Consider the following 16,153-nt stretch of genomic DNA (forward strand, 5'->3'; position numbering starts at 1 on the left):
CAAAAAAGAAAAAAAAAAAAAAAAAAAAGAAACTGAGACAGTATATAAGAGTACTTCAAAAGCTCATGGAAAGATTCATATTATCTTTTAATTCTATTTTTCCATAAATTTTTTAAAGTATCCTCATAGTCCGTAAAAGCACAAAATATGGCAAAGAAGTAATACAGTTAGAAAATCTGGATCCTTATGGATTTAAGCATAATTCAGAAAGAAACAAAAATCAGTAGTTAGGTATTTGTCTAAAGCTGATAATGAAATAACTAAGTATGGGAGATGTTCTATTAAGGCCAGCTCTTTTACACTTGATTGTTTTAGCATTCTTTCCTACTGCCAAATAGCAGAGGCAGCTTGTGTTTTGTTTTGTTTTGTTTTGTTTTTACCAGTTATTCATGTTAACTTCATTGAAAAGTACATGAAATCAGTTGTACAGGAACAACTGAGCTAAAAAGTCTTATGAGGATTTGTCATATGGGGTTAATCATAGCTCAAAAACTATACTTCTCACGATGCTTCTTGTAGTAGTTGGTGAATGGGTAGCTAAGCTCTCCCTTTTTGAGACAGAGTCAGTATTAGGGTAACAACAGATATCAGGTTTTGTTTTCTTTTGTTTTATCTGTATAGATTTTTTCTTTTTAAAATAGCGTTAGTGTGGTTATTATTTACATACCTGTAAGTGTTCAATTCAATGATTTTTTAGTAAATTTACAGAGTTATGCAACTATCACCATGTTTTAGAACATTTCCATCACCCTAAAAAGACATCTTGTACCTGTTTGCAATCCATCCCCATTTTTACCTCCTTCCCCAGGCAATCACTAATTTGATTTCCATTTCTATAGATTTATTGTTTCTAGGGCCGGCCTGGTGGCACACTGGAGAGTGCGCCGCTTGGGAGCGTGGTGGCGCTCCCGCTGAGGGTTCGGATCCCATGTGGAGACTGGTTCCCGCTCACTGGCTGAGCGCGGTGTGGGCGCAACACCGAGGGTTGCGATCCCATTGCCGGTCCCCAGTACGGGCACGACACCGAGGGTTGCGATTCCGTTACCGGTCAGTAAAAAAAAAAGACAAAAAGGAAAAAAAAATGCACTTTTAGATTTATTGTTTCTGGACATTTCATATAAATGGAATAATACAACATGTAGTCTTTTGCCTTGGCTTCTTTTACTTAGCATAATGTTTTTGAAGTTCATCCATATTGCTGCATGTATCAGTAGTTTCTTACTGAATGGTATTTCACTGTATTGATATAGTACAACGTTTTGTTTGTCATTTCATGGGTTGATGGACATTCAGATTGTTCATGTTTGGGGACTGGCATGAATAATGCTGCATGAACATTTATATACAATTTTTTTTTTTTCGTGGCTGACTGATTTTGGGATCCAAATCTGTGACTTTGGTGTTTCAAGGTTGTGCTCTAACCAGCTAATCGGCCAGCCTTTATGTACAAGTCTTTATGTGGATATATGTTTTTATTTCCTTTGAATAGGTCATGTTCAAGTGGATTTGCTGGATTGTATGGTAAATTTATGTTTATGTTTATGAGATACTGCCTATATTAGTTATCGATTGTTGTATAAGTAATTACCCCAAGCCTTAGCAGCTTAAAACAATACAAATATATTATCTCAGGAATACAGGCACAGCATATCTGGGTCCTTTGTTTCAGAGTCTCTCCCAAGGCTGCAATCAGGTATTGACCTGGACTTTGGTCTCATCTGAAGGCTTGACTAAGGAAGGATCAGCTTCCAAACTCACTCACGTGGTTGTTGTCAGGATTCAGCTCCTGAAGGCTGTCAGACTGAAGGCCTCATTTCCTCACTGGAGGTTGGCTAGACCCTGCCTTCAGTTCCTTTCCACTGGGCTTCTCCAGCTTACATCATCAGAGAAGCAAGCAAGAAGCACTAGAGAGAGAGAGACTGCAAACGTGGTAGAAGTCATAGTCTTTTATAACCTAATCACAGAAGTGACACCTCCCATCACTTTTGGAAACAAGTCACCTAGGTCCAGCCCTCACTCAAGGGGAGAAGATTACAGAAGGATATAAATACTAGGAGGCAGAGATCACTGGGAGCCATTTTAGAAGGCTGCCTACACCATTTTGCATTCCCACCAGCAATGTATGAGAGTTCCATGTTCTCCACATCCTTGCCAACACTCATTTTTGTGTCTTTTTGGGTAATAGTCATTCTAGCAGATGGGAAGTGGTATCTCATTGTGGTTTTAATTTGTGTTCTCCAATGGCTGATGATTTTGAGCATCTTTTCATTGGCCGATTGTCCATTTGTATAATTTCTTTGGTGAAATGTCAATTCAAATCTTTTGTGCAATTTTTAATTGGGTTATTTCTTATTATTGAGTAGTAAGATATTTTCATTTATGAATCATGCTTTTGGTGTCGTATCAAGAAATCTTTGCCTAACTCAAGGTCTTGAAGATATTATGTGTCAGCTACTATGCTCGGCTTTTGTATACATTATTTTGCTTAATTTTATTACTGTAACAACCCTGTTAGGTATAGATATTATCATCATGCACAAATGAGAAAATTCACAGAAGTCAAGTGACTTGCTGAGGTGACACAGCTAGTTAGTACAACTTGAACCTAGGTTTTTTCTTACTCCAAAGCCCATGCTCTTTTATCAGAAACGAAATGAGTCAAATATCACATTGTCTCTTCTCTGTAGTTATCAGTACCCATTCTGATATTGTTTGAATACTGCTACTAGAAACCTCTCTATTTGTGATCATTAGACATTGCTGTTTGAAAGAGAAGGGATGTGTACTCCAGTTTGTTGGATTCCATTCTAGTTTTATTCTTCCAGACAATATTCCCTCCACAGTTTCTGGTAGAGCTAGGATACATCTTTGCTTGCAGCCTTGAAATGTGTTACTGGGCAGCTGTTAAGCAGTAAGCTGTTAAGCAGTTGTTACACTTCACCCCTAGGGATGAGCATGTTCCGGTGACAAGATAGCTTATTCCCTTGTGTGCTTTTAATATTGCACATTCAGGTAGAAGTCAGTGCTGAATTTCTTCCATATTTCTCAGTCCTGTAATTCCATTATTTGAAAACCAGAGAGGGAGGAAGAGAGAAAGAAGACAGAGAGAAAAGTCCAAATAATGTATTACAGATGGTAGATTACATATTATTTTTTATATTTTTATTTTAATTAATTGAATATTAAAAAGAGCAAGAATCTTCTAATTTTTTTTTTTTAAAAGATGACCGGTAAGGGGATCTTAACCCTTGGCTTGGTGTTGTCAGCACCACGCTCACCCAGTGAGCTAACCGGCCATCCCTATATGGGATCCGAACCCGGGGCCTTGGTGTTATCAGCACCGCAGCACCGCACTCTCCCGAGTGAGCCACGGGCCGGCCCAGAATCTTCTAATTTTTAATCCTTATACTCATTTTCCTCTCCTACAAGAATCCTTTATACCCTTTGGGTCTGATTGGTATACCTTAAGTTAGAAGAACAATTTATTGTTTTCCTCTAGTCTGGGCTAAAGTGCTAGCTTTAGGCAAAATTGCAATCTGTGCGATTTATTTAAACACCGTCAAGCCTACTTTTATACTTGAAGCAAAGAATAAAAGAATTGTCCTCTCATTTCCTTCTTTCCTTCCTTCCTTCTGTTCGTTTGGTAAGCAGTCACTGAACTGAGCTCTGTACCAAGCACAGTGCTAAATGTTGAGGGTACAAGCAAAATAATATGCACACATGGACATCAAGCAGCCACTATGTAGAGAGGAAAACGGAGAAATATTATAGGAGAAGATTTGGAAAGAAAGGAGAGAGATAATGAGCCAGTTTGCAACTTGCTGAGTGTGAAACAAGTGTAGGAAATCCAGGAAGTGATTGGAAGTATATGTCTGGAGCTCAGCAGGGTGGTCTACTAGAAATTAAGATTTGGGAGTTAGCGGCGACAAAAAGCTGGACCAGGAGAGTATGTAAAATGAAAAGGTGAAAGTTTCAGGAAACAGGCTTCTGGATATCATTCACATTTAGGAGACAGACAAAGAGGAATAAACAGAGGAAATAAATAAGTGAGGTAGGAATAGAACCAGCAAAAGATAGAGCTAAAGGAAGAGGTTCAAGAAGCAGGACTGGCCAGGGGCATCCTTTTGCAAAGTGGTGGAGTAGGAGGGGCGGAGGCCAGACCACAGTGGGCAAAGCAGTCTGATGTATTATAAGGAGAAACTCAACGTACTACATGTCAGCTTCAGGATGTTATAGATGAGTTAGGGGCATATTGTCCTAATTGATTTACTGCTGCTTCTTTTCTGCCTAGCCTGGTTATTATCACTAAATTGATTTAGGCTGCCCAAGGAGTTCATTCATTCATTCAGTTCCTAAAGTAACTGGGCCCTCTGACAGGTTCAGGGAACACAAATATTAAAACCTGATCGCTGCCTTGGAGGTACTCTTAATCTATATGGGAAATAAACGTGTTAACTCTCATATAACACGACACATACTATATATACATATGCACACACACACCAAGAACTACTTATGCTGTGAACATAGAAGACATTTTTATTCCTTCCCTTACCTGTGATCCTGAGTTTGGTATGGTGACAGTCAGAATGTCTTTAACCAATTTAATTGTATTTGGATGAGAGTTTATGAATTTTTCTAAGAATTATATTTTAACATGCATTTTTATTGAATGCTGTTTTTTTTTAAGATAGAGTAAAATATTCTATGCAAGAGAATTTTTAACAAACAGGAATTTTTTTCTTCTGGATTTATAAATGAAATTTCTAGCAGGTGCATACTTTAGTCTATCTTTAGTATGTTTAGGCAACATCTAAAATCTCAACCTCTTTTTTTTTTTTTTGGTGGCTGGTCTGTATGGGGATCCTATCTCTGGTGTTATAATACTGCAATGTAGCCAACCGAACTAACCAGCCAGCCCTTCAACCTCTTTAAATGTATTTTCACCAGAAGTCAAGGGTTTGGATCCCCATACTGGCCAGCTACCAAAAAAAGAAAGAAAGAAATTTAAATGTATTTTCATCCATTATTTTTTGATAGATAGCAGCTATTTCTCAGAGATATAAATACAAAAGAATATAATACATGGATTTAAAAAAATCAATATAAAATGTTAATAGTTATAATGAACAGAAATGATACAATATATTTATAGACTGCTTTATAGTTTAGAAAGAACTTTCATATATCATGTCCTTCAGTCCACTGACAATTCTAGATAAAGAATTGCACCTGGCCTGCCCCATGCCATTTGAAGAGCTTAACCCAGATGAGCAGCTGGAACCTTACCTGCTGCTGATGTATAGTGTATTCTTGTTGGTTTTCTAAAAGTAGTAAATCTCTTATTCTAATGGGGAAGCAAAGAATTACAGTGAAATTATTAAACAAAATTATTATTATTATCATGCCAACGAATGAGTTATTTGATAGTCAGATAGTAAGACAGAGATTAATGTCATTAGTAAAATTACAGGTGGTTCCTTTGCAACTGAAACTTTTTTCATGTTTTCATGCTAATATTCTTGCTTTTGAAGTTACATGATTTACCAATTATGAGTTTAGATTCTTTAAGGGCAAATTTAAAAGCCTGATGAGAATATGTTTCAATGAGAACTTAAACTGACAGAATGTTATCCAAATCTGCTCTTTTTTCACGGTTATTAAGATACTAATATTTGGGGGCTGGCTAATTAGCTCACTTGGGAGAGTGTGGTGTTGATAACATCAAGGTCAAGGGTTTGGATCCCCATACTGGCCAGCTGCCAAAAAAAAAGATATTAATATTTTATCTGTTAGCCTAATTCACCTTTTCCAGTTTTTTCCTAATTTCAAAATAGCCACTTTTTAAATTAAATTTTAAATTTTAAAATGAGAGAAAAAAGAGAACATAATGGATCCTGTAAATCAATGATCAAAAGTTCATTTTACATTGAAGCTTTCTAATTTTACTGGTTAGCAAATAGTACAACTTCTCCTTATTCTTTAGTTCTTAAAATATCATAGGTTTTTCTTTCTCAGTACTTTAAACAAAAAAAAGTATACATTAGGAAATCAAAATGACCCATCATTTCAGTGTTCTTGTTCCTAATACAAACAGGCCATTGTGGGAAAGAAGTACAGACATCAGTGTTATAAGGAAAACAGTTCTAGTTCATCTGTTTGTGCTAGATTGGGTGATAACAACAAGCTCTATAGACTGAGTACTACCTACAATACATATATCCCCCATTTTGCTCTTCAGTGCTTCAAGCTTCTAAATCCTATTAACAGCTGTCAAAAGCTGGTAAACTATTTAGATGCTTTCACAATTTGTTTAATTGGATAGTTAGAAAATGGCATGCTAGAAAAGCACCCCCGCCCCTTTCTTTTAGCCTGGCTGAACATCTGTAGCATTAGGGCCTCATTATCTCTGAATTGGCATAGCAAATCAGTGGCATCATTAAAACGCCACATTAAGATGATTAAGCTTCTTTGTTATCCAGTTGACTTTTGCATGTGCTGAGGATTTCACAGTTATGACCCCCAATCCTTGTAAAACACTTAAACAACATTACCCTTTCATGTCTTCCCTAACAGCCTCTATCTTGTTGTGTCCCTTCTCACAGTATCTCTGGCAGACTTGAGGCTATTAACCTCAAACTTGTCCTTGGTTTAAACAACATTACCCTTTCATGTCTTCCCTAACAGCCTCTATCTTGGTGTGTCCCTTCTCACAGTATCTCTGGCAGACTTGAGGCTATTAACCTCAAACTTGTCCTTGGATTCTGAGATCTCATAGTTCAGGATGGAAATTCAGAATCCTCTTTTTACACTGGGAAATTCCTACTAACAACATGCTACCCAAGACACCCAAGTTGCCTGTTCTGTTTGCCATCTTTGATAGGTTCTTCTCTCCAACCGAGCATTTTATGTGCCTGTAAAAACAAACTGAGGCACAGTTGGCTGAGACTGCTATTTCCCCTAAAGGATTTAAATGTTGGATCCTTTCCAGGACCCATTGTTTTTGCAATGTCTCAGGTGAAACCAAAAATGTCTACTCTGGAGTGCAAGCCTTTCATGTGATAACCATCACCCCAGGAAATGAAACCATGTGCATCAGCCCCAGTGAGCCAAACCTTTGTTCTCTTCAGCCTACAAAATTCTCTCTGGGAGGTGTGTGTGTTAGTGTGTGTCATCTTCGTAAGAGGCCTCCAGAACATAGACAAAGATGGGAACAATTGTACCCCAGAGCATCTCCTTCAGAAAGAAGTTTAGTTTAATCTAATTTCCTATGGGTTAGATTCAATTTAGACATCTTTTCCCCCCTCTGGGAATGTATAGCAATTACCTTTATCAGCAATCTGTGGTTTGGTATGTTCTTTTCGCCACAAGTTCAATTATAAAAATTTACTTAGGAGGCTAACATTTTTTATGATGAAACAGACCATACATACAAAAATACAAATATAATTACATATATAGTTTAAAGAATAATAACAAAATAAGCATTCATCGACCCACAACCTGACTTAAGAAATAAAATTTTGCTAGTGGCTATGAAGATTCCTGATAGTCTAAGTGTCAATTTAAGTTGTACATCTAAGAAACCTGATACATATTATAAGCAGATTAGATTTTACAAAACCGAAATGGGGAATTATTCATATTAAAACAGGTTTATTCACTCTTCAAAAGACTTCAGGATAATATGAGGCAGTTCCTCAAGAATAATCAGGTATTTATTTCCAGATCTTTAAGATTTTCTGCCTTTATTAATTAGTTCAGGTGTTGCCAGTCACTGACAACTGAAAATCAGTGAAAAATGAAGATAAACCTCACTGATTGTATAATGTAAATCAGTGGGATAGTGTTATTGGTTTTACATGTAACATTTTATGGACACATTAACTATATAAAGGTGTATCTGTAGAGGTTCATTACATCACATTAAATATGAAGTAGAGTGAGATAGGTGTGTGAGAACAAAGAAACAATTTTTTTCTAGTTGAGAGTACCAAGGAAGACTGCATGGAAGAAGTGGAATTTAAACTGTATCTAGGAGCTGGCTGTTTAGTTCAGCTGGTTAGAGCAAGGTGTTATAACACCAAGGTCGAGGATTCAGATCCCCATACTGGCCAGCCGCACCCCCTACCTCCCCTGTGACCCCCTGCCAAACAAAAAGAAGAAAAAATAAATAAACTGCATCTGGAAGTCTGAATAGAATATTGGTGTGGTGGAAGGGCATTTTAGGTGTGGGAGAGGCTGGAGAAGAGGCCTGGAGAATTGTGATTAGTCACATTGCTGCTGTGCTTCTCAAACTTTAATGTGCATAAGAATCCTTGAGGATCTTGTTAGAGTGCAAATTCTGATCCAGTAGGTCTGGGTTGAGGTCTGACCTGCTGCATTTCTAACAAGCTCCCAGGGGATACCAGAACTGCTGATCCAAGGATCCCACTTAAAGGTAGAAAGGTTCTAGCACAGAGAGAAAGGTGATTCAAGAAGACTGAGAAATAAGATGATCAGGTGGCTCGGGGCAGGTTCTGGACAGGACCTTGAATGCCTTGCTAAGGAGTTTGGACTTTACTCTGTAAGCAAGATGAAATCATTGAATGCTTGGGGGGTTTTTAGTTGTTGTCCAGTACAGGGATCCGAACCTGTGACCTTGTTGTTATAAGGCTGCACTCTAACCCAGTTGAAAGGCTGCACTGTGAGCCAGTTAGAGGCTAATGCAATGGTATATTCATGTACCAAGAGTTTGATGGCTGTCTACTTTAAGTAGGATACTGTATCAAACTCTAGAACAGTGGTTCTTAAACTCCATTGTGCATAAGGTTTACCAGGAAAGTGTATTTTTAAAATGCATATTTCCAGTTTCCACCCCCTGATTTTATATCTATTATGGGAGCCACAAAAATTTTATTTTAAAACCATACAACCTGTGGTCTTACAGATATAGATTAAGCAGTATTATAAGGAATACTGAGGTTTTTTTTAAAGCCCACAAAACTTGTGCAGCTTCTGCCCTCAACTAGCTTACATGTCCATTGAGGAGATGAGATGAGTTTGTAAGTAACTCAGAGGAAGAAGGAACAGGCTATTTTCTAGTTGGGGGGATCAGGGAAGGCATAGTACGGGGGAGAGAACATATTACTTTGTCCTTAAAATATGTGTAGGATTTCGGGGTCGGCCCGGTGGCACACTGCTACAGTGCGCCGCTTGAGAGTGCTGCGGCGCTCCCGCTGAGGGTTCAGATCCCACATACAGACTGGTTCCCGCTCACTGGCTGAGCAAGGTGCGGGTGCAGCACTGAGGGTTGTGATCCCGTTGCCGGTCCTGGTCCGGTACGGGCGCGACACTGAGGGTTGCGATCCGTTGCTGGACACGAAAAAAGAAGACAAAAATAGAAATAAAAATAAATAAATAAATAAAATATGTGTAGGATTTGGACCTGTGGTGATATTGGGGAAAGACCTTTTAGACAGTGGATATAATGTGAATAAAACCAAGAATACATAGAAGTTGTTGTTTACTTGGGTTAAAGATCTCAATAGGCAAAATCAACATTCCAAAGATAGGTTGGGGCCAGATCTCAAAAGGCCTTTTGAATTCTGTTTCTGAGTTTGGGCTTTATTTTGTTGGCAGTGGAGAATATTGAAGAATTTTTACGGGCCATGATATGACCAGAGCTATAGGTTAGGAAGAGCAGACTTGTGATAATGTACAAGATGAGCTGAAAAGGAGAGAGAAAGGAGGCAGGGAGAACAATGTGGAGGCCAAAGCAGTGGAACATGGGAAAGTCTGAGAATTAGGACAATGCGGATACAGAATGGTGGGATGGAGAAACAGACTGGAGATGGAGTACAAAGGTAGAATCAAGGAGTGATCGAATGTGGGGTGAAAATAAGAGGAAGCAAAGATGACCGTAGGGATTCTAGCCTGAGTAACCTAGGAAACCTTTGGAAATAGATAACTGAAGAAGGGGAGAGAGATTATACCTGGAGATGTGTATTTGGGGATTAATCATATAAGATGCTAGTCAAAGCCTTAAGAATAGATGAAATTGCCATAGGAGAGGGGTCTAGAGGGAAGGAAAAAAAGGGCTAAGGACAGTATTTGGGAGGCATATGGAGGGAAAGGAGCTAGAAAGAAGCAATTAGAAAGGTAAGGAAAGGAGGCACAGTTTCATTGAAGAAATAGGAATAAAAAAGAACAGAATGATGGTCAATAGTGTCAAGGCCTACGGAGAAGTTGGGGAGAGTGGCCTACAAAAAGGCACTGTATTTAGGAATCAGGGGATTGTTGGTGATCTTCAGGGGAGCAGATTCAATGAATTATGGAGGCAGAAGCCAGATTACAGGGAATTTTGAGTCAGTTTTGAGGATGTAAAGGCAGTAAGCATAGATTACCTTTGTAGTAAATCTGTCTAGAAAGGAATGTTGAGAGAGGATGACTTTAGGTCTGATGTGATGAGAAGCTCAACTAAATCGCAAAGGGAAAGGAAAAGAGATGTCATCATCTAGAAAGCCTGAAAATAGAGTTGATAGATCTTGGAGACTGACTTGATGTAGAGATTGAAAGAGAGTTTCAAGACCTGGAGACTGGAAGAAGGGAGATACCGTTTGTAGATATAAATCGTCATAAAGTATAAGCAAGTTTGGGCTCAAAGATGATATGTTTGATTTTGGATATATTTATTAATATTTTTAAGAGGTAGTAAGTAGAATGCCCTCCTTTCCTCTGCTCCAATAAATCCTTCTCCCAAGGAATGGAATGAATCTTTTTCTTAGAGCAGACTAGTGTCTTTCCTGGTTGTTTTGGTGGACCAAGTTTGGAGTCTAGGTGCTAATCCCAATAATCTCTCAGGAACCTCACCTGTGCTTTAGAGTCTGATTTATGCTAATATTCAACTCTGTTTACCTTCACATGATGAACCATAAATTGCTAATCCCCAGTAACCATGCAGAGAGGTTGTCTGGGTCATCTACCTAAAGCTGGTAGACTCCAAAGGTAAACTATACCAGCAACTATACCAGGAACTTTAATGGTCCAGTAAATCCAAGGGACTTCCCTAGTGCCCTTTCCATGTGACTCCTATGATTTCCCTTATGGCCCTGGGTCTCAAATACTGTCTTCCTTGCTCTACAGATGAGTCCTAAAGGACTAAAGCCAAGATCTGATCCTGAGTCAGGTTGGTATAGTATTGAGTTCCAGGTCAGGCCTACTAAGGCCAAATTCCTGAATAAAGGAGCAGCTCTCTTTTGTCCTCTGTTTTCAGAAAGACCCAACACATTGATCTTATTGTTTTTTAGTGTTCACTGACCATGGAGTGGCCTGAGACTGGTCATATTTACATTTTGTAACCAAAATGAAAAGGGTCCTTTTCTGCTGGCCCTATCTGCTGTTTTTGGTTTTCAGTATCTGAAGTTTTCCGTTGAGGTTCTTTTAAACGCCTACATGCAAACTGAAGAGCATTCAAGCTTTGGTGGGATATCACCCACAGCTGGAGAGATGGAGGAAGGGAGGAGGGTACAAGCCTCAGGTGCATCCTCTTAAAAATTTTTTTTAAAAAACAAAAATCACTTAAGCAAATATTCCATCTGAAAGCAGGCAAGACCTGTCCAGAGAAAGAAGGAAACGAATCTCTTTCCAAGTAGGAAATGGATATCAATTCATAAATAACCCAGATGCATAGGATGGACAATTTAAAACATGTTGAACTTATCTTACAGCCCTACATGTCTGCTAGTCAAAGAGTGAAAGGTTGTGAACCATGAACTGTGGTGAGAAGCAGTGGAACGGTGTTGTAGCCATGGCTCCTATGTTAGTGGTTAGGTCCTGTCTTGCTCTATTAAGCAAACACAGTTAATATAGATGAAAGGTAACCTTGATAGAAGTGAAAATTGAAACTTGGGTTGAAGGTAGCAAGTCAGGCACAGCTGCAGTTACACTTCCTCCTATGTGGCAACAGGAGTAACACTGATGTTTTTTGGAAGAGATGTCGTTTTAAAAAATTTATTTTTCAGAGTGTCTTGGGTTTTAACATCTATACCCCAGTGATGGGAGGGTATGGAGTATAGTTGTTAAGAAGCCACTTAGACCTTATATGTCTAGTGCATGAGGTCAAGTCCGAGTAATTGATAGTTCAAGGTTGACTTTAACATTCTAATCATACCTCTGCTAGTAACTGGCTGTGTAACTTTGGACAAATCACTAAAAACATCTCTGCTCCCGTATTTCTTCATCTGAGAAACAAGAGGGTTGGATTAGATGATCTCTAAATTCCCTTTCAGCCCTAAATTAGATTGATTTGTGATTCCTCATGGGGAAATCTACCTTCCAATTTCCAAGAACAAATGTTTGAAAAAGTAAGCATTAATACAGCATATTTTATATATGAAAATTCCCTTATAAATGTTTATTATCATACAGCAGGTAAAGTTTTGTTCATGTCAGCCTTCTTCGTTTGTTATGTTTTTCATCTTAAGAGTGTTACAACTCTTTGGATAGTACTTGGTCAGCCAACTCACTTGGGCCAGTTCCTCCTCTCCTGTCCAGTCCTACAGTACTAGGGTCATAGTTTAGTCCTCCCTGACTTGGGTATAGATGCCCTTCTCCTTGCTTAGGCTGAGCCCCATTTACCCATGTCAGTGGAAGTGGCTCTTTAGGTTACATTAAAGAATTCTCACTTTATCTTTCTCAAAACTATTTTGCTAGTACTGACGGCTTCCTCTACATTAAATGCTGTATCTTTTTATCAGTTCCAAGGGAAACAGGGAGATAAAATGTGTTTTAGCAATTCATATACATGGAAGGGAAAGAGGCAAAGCATGGTTTAAAATCAGAAAAACCATATTAACTATTCTACTGTCAGCCTTCATGGCTGAAATTGGATGTATTGGAAGGGTTAAAATAGTATTTTCTTCTTGAAACATAAAAGCACATTACCTTGCCTTTTTAACTGAAACCACCAAAAAAGACACTAGATCTGAAAACCTTTTTCTCCCCCAGTACTGGAGAAGAGTTGCTCAAAATGTTTGTTTCATGGTTGCTTTGAGCAGTCATAGCTAAAATCTTTATCTCTAATTTTCTGAATAGCCTAAAACACTGTCCTCTGTTTTTTTTTTTGTTTTTTGTTTTTTTTTTAAAAGATGACCGGTAAGGGGATCTTAACCCTTGACTTGGTGTTGTCAGCACCACGCTCAGCCAGTGAGCAAACCGGCCATCCCTATATGGGATCCGAACCCGGGGCCTTGGTGTTATCAGCACCGCACTCTCCCGAGTGAGCCACGGGCTGGCCCCTGTCCTCTGTTTTTATGAGTGTTGAGTATATGTGTTTTCCTTTAACTGTGGTTCTGAATTCAAATAATGAGTAATCATCCTAATGGTGTTTTTTTGTTTTGTAGATGTACGATGTTATGTTAGCTTCATTTGGTATTTAATTGTCAGTTGTGGGTCTGTGCTTTTTGAGTTGATTTGATAGCTCGAAATATAGTCATTGTTCATTTCTTGTGTTTTCTTCCCTGCAGATGATTTGATGAAAGTGAAAGATGAATACAATGAAAGAGAAGAGAATGTTTTAAAGCCAGAGCCCATGGGAAATGCAGAAGAGTCTGAAATTCCTTACAGCTACTCAAGGGAATATAATGAATATGAAAACATTAAGTTGGAGAGACATGTTGTCTCCTATGATAGTAGCAGGCCAACCAGTGGAAAGATGAACTGCGATGTATGTGGATTATCCTGCATTAGCTTCAATGTCTTAATGGTTCATAAGAGGAGTCATACTGGTAAATAGTCTCCTTTTTCCATTCTTCTAAAAACTGTACTAATGCAGCCACATCAGAAACAAAGTGGTGGAATTTGGGACTTGAGATTACTTCCATTGATTTTTGCTATAATTCTGATGTATCTCTCCCACTCTGCATTGCCATCTACTCCGTGATTTTTATTCCCGCCTCACCATGCATTTGGCAAACATATTGCAAATGCTGTGAGTTTAAAAAGACCGTAGAGAGCACAGTGTTCTAGGTCAGCCAAATACTTTTTCTTCAGTTAATAAGTAGGAGTTAAATTGTGTGGTTTGCTTCTTAGACATCTTTCATATATTTTTGCATAACACTTTTAATAAAAACAGATCTCCCTTCTGTAATGGGTTCAAATTTGGAAGATGAAAATATATAGTTTTTGTTAGCAGTTTTAAAGAATTTATCTTCAGACAGTAAACAGGCATACAAACACAACAATCCTGTTGAGCCAATAGATTCCATATAACATCTGATATGAGGACTTTTTTTTTTTGGTTGCTAGACAAACATGAAGACTTTAAAAAGAAGCATTTCTGACCTCAACACCTTATTAGGACCTGAGTCTGTGACTGTTTTCAGAGGAGATTATATTAAAAAAGAATGCTAAGTAACATAAAAACTTACATCTAGAAAGCACTTCTATAGCTACTTGTTTCTTTGCTCTGATTCGAGACAAGACGTACCTAACATAGCTTGATAGATGGGCGCTTTTTCTCTTCTAAAGGGAAGAGTCCATAAGTAAGTTTTATGTTTGCCTTGAAATGCAGTCCCCAACTGATCCCAACGTGAACAGAAACTGTCTTAAAAGTTCGCTTCTGCCATAGGTATCTAATCTGTGCATATGCTTCTCTACTTGCCTGGTGATCAGAATTCTCCTTTTTTTGTCCTTTTTAAAGGTGAACGCCCATTCCAGTGTAATCAGTGTGGGGCATCTTTTACTCAGAAAGGTAACCTCCTCCGCCACATTAAACTACACACAGGGGAAAAACCTTTTAAGTGTCACCTCTGCAACTACGCATGCCAGAGAAGAGATGCGCTCACAGGGCATCTTAGGACACATTCTGGTAAGTGAGAGAAATGAGCATTCCATGTCTAGTAACTGTGTGTTCCTCCGAGCCCAGTGTGGAAACTAGAAAGAGTTAAGCATAGAAGGTTTTAATCTGTCATCCTTGTTCTGAAGGGTCACAGCAGCAGAGACCTTTAGGGCTAATTACACTTCCATTAAGGCATTAATTGCTCTCCGTCTGCCTCCGTGGAGATGATCATCTCCTCACCGTTCTTGCTCCCCTAGAGAACAACACAGACAGGAAGAGCCTGCCCTATAAAAATACCTTTTTAATTCTTGTGAGAAAATTATAGCATCCATATTTTCTTGTGGTAAACTTTATTAAAAAATTATTTTCCTAACACACACGCACACACTTTCCATTCAAAAGACTGGACAAGCAAATGATGTATAGTTTGTAAATTATGAAAATCTATAAACCAGATATATGTAAATCATTGTTTGGGGATTATTTTTTGGCCATTCTGGGCTAAATTTCTTAAACCCAACTTTTCTCTTATCAGCCTATTTTTAATCTCTAAAAGATGAGCAACAATGAGAATTCATAAAAAGTTATGTGCTCTCTTGATATTTTTACTCCTTATTTTGACCGAGCAACATAATACTTTTTTTTTCAACATTTAGAATTTCCCTCCTAGAAAAATAAGACTGAGTTTATTTTCATATTTGGGACCTCATGTTCTTGATGTTATCTGGCAAAATTTTAATTTAAAAAAAAAGGTTTGCTTTCATGTCAATTCATATCTACAGCTTTGACTAAACCCAGCCCCAAACTCAAAACTGTTCACAATTCAGAGAACGGGAATAAACAAGTCAGCCCCAACAAAACCCACCATGAGAGATCATAAGTGGCAAAGGAAGAGATTCTTTGTTTTGCAGCTCATTTTTCTTTTTTTTTTTTTTTAAAGATGACCGGTAAGGGGATCTCAACCCTTGACTTGGTGTTGTCAGCACCACACTTTACAAATTGAGCCAACTTTCTGATTTGTTGATAAAATATACCCTATGAATTTGTCAGAGTTTTAGGGACTGAAATTTTAATTTTCCAATTTCTCTTGCTCTGTTTAAAACAGAGGCTTTGGCATTTAAAGCACTAAAAGATCCTTATAGAACCTCAAATTAAAATAAATGAAGGTTTGCTAGGGCTGAAAATGTTAAGTTTCTGCATAAACAGAGTCCTCTACAATCTGTCTGAAAAATGTCTACTATTGTTTCTTAATTGAAAAAGGCAACAGAAGAGAACTATTCTAATTTTTTTGGATCAAACTCATCTTTAATTCATTACTTTGAAAAATGAGCTGCA

At 38.1% G+C, this 16,153-nt stretch overlaps 1 protein-coding gene across 1 annotated transcript in view; it reads left to right on the forward strand.

Moving 5' to 3' along the window:
• The window catches only part of IKZF3 (IKAROS family zinc finger 3 (Aiolos)), a gene marked incomplete at its 5' end in the record, with an annotated part of 57,060 nt that overhangs the window by 19,766 nt on the left and 21,141 nt on the right, over window positions 1–16,153 (forward strand). The window contains 2 exons of the mRNA XM_008589795.1: window positions 13,506–13,766; window positions 14,681–14,848. Of these exons, the coding sequence (XP_008588017.1) occupies window positions 13,506–13,766; window positions 14,681–14,848 (429 nt within the window). The remainder of the gene's footprint in view (window positions 1–13,505; window positions 13,767–14,680; window positions 14,849–16,153) is intronic.

This window comes from Galeopterus variegatus, unplaced genomic scaffold (genome assembly GCF_000696425.1).
Source record: "Galeopterus variegatus unplaced genomic scaffold, G_variegatus-3.0.2 Scaffold5656, whole genome shotgun sequence".
Lineage (NCBI taxonomy): Eukaryota > Metazoa > Chordata > Mammalia > Dermoptera > Cynocephalidae > Galeopterus > Galeopterus variegatus.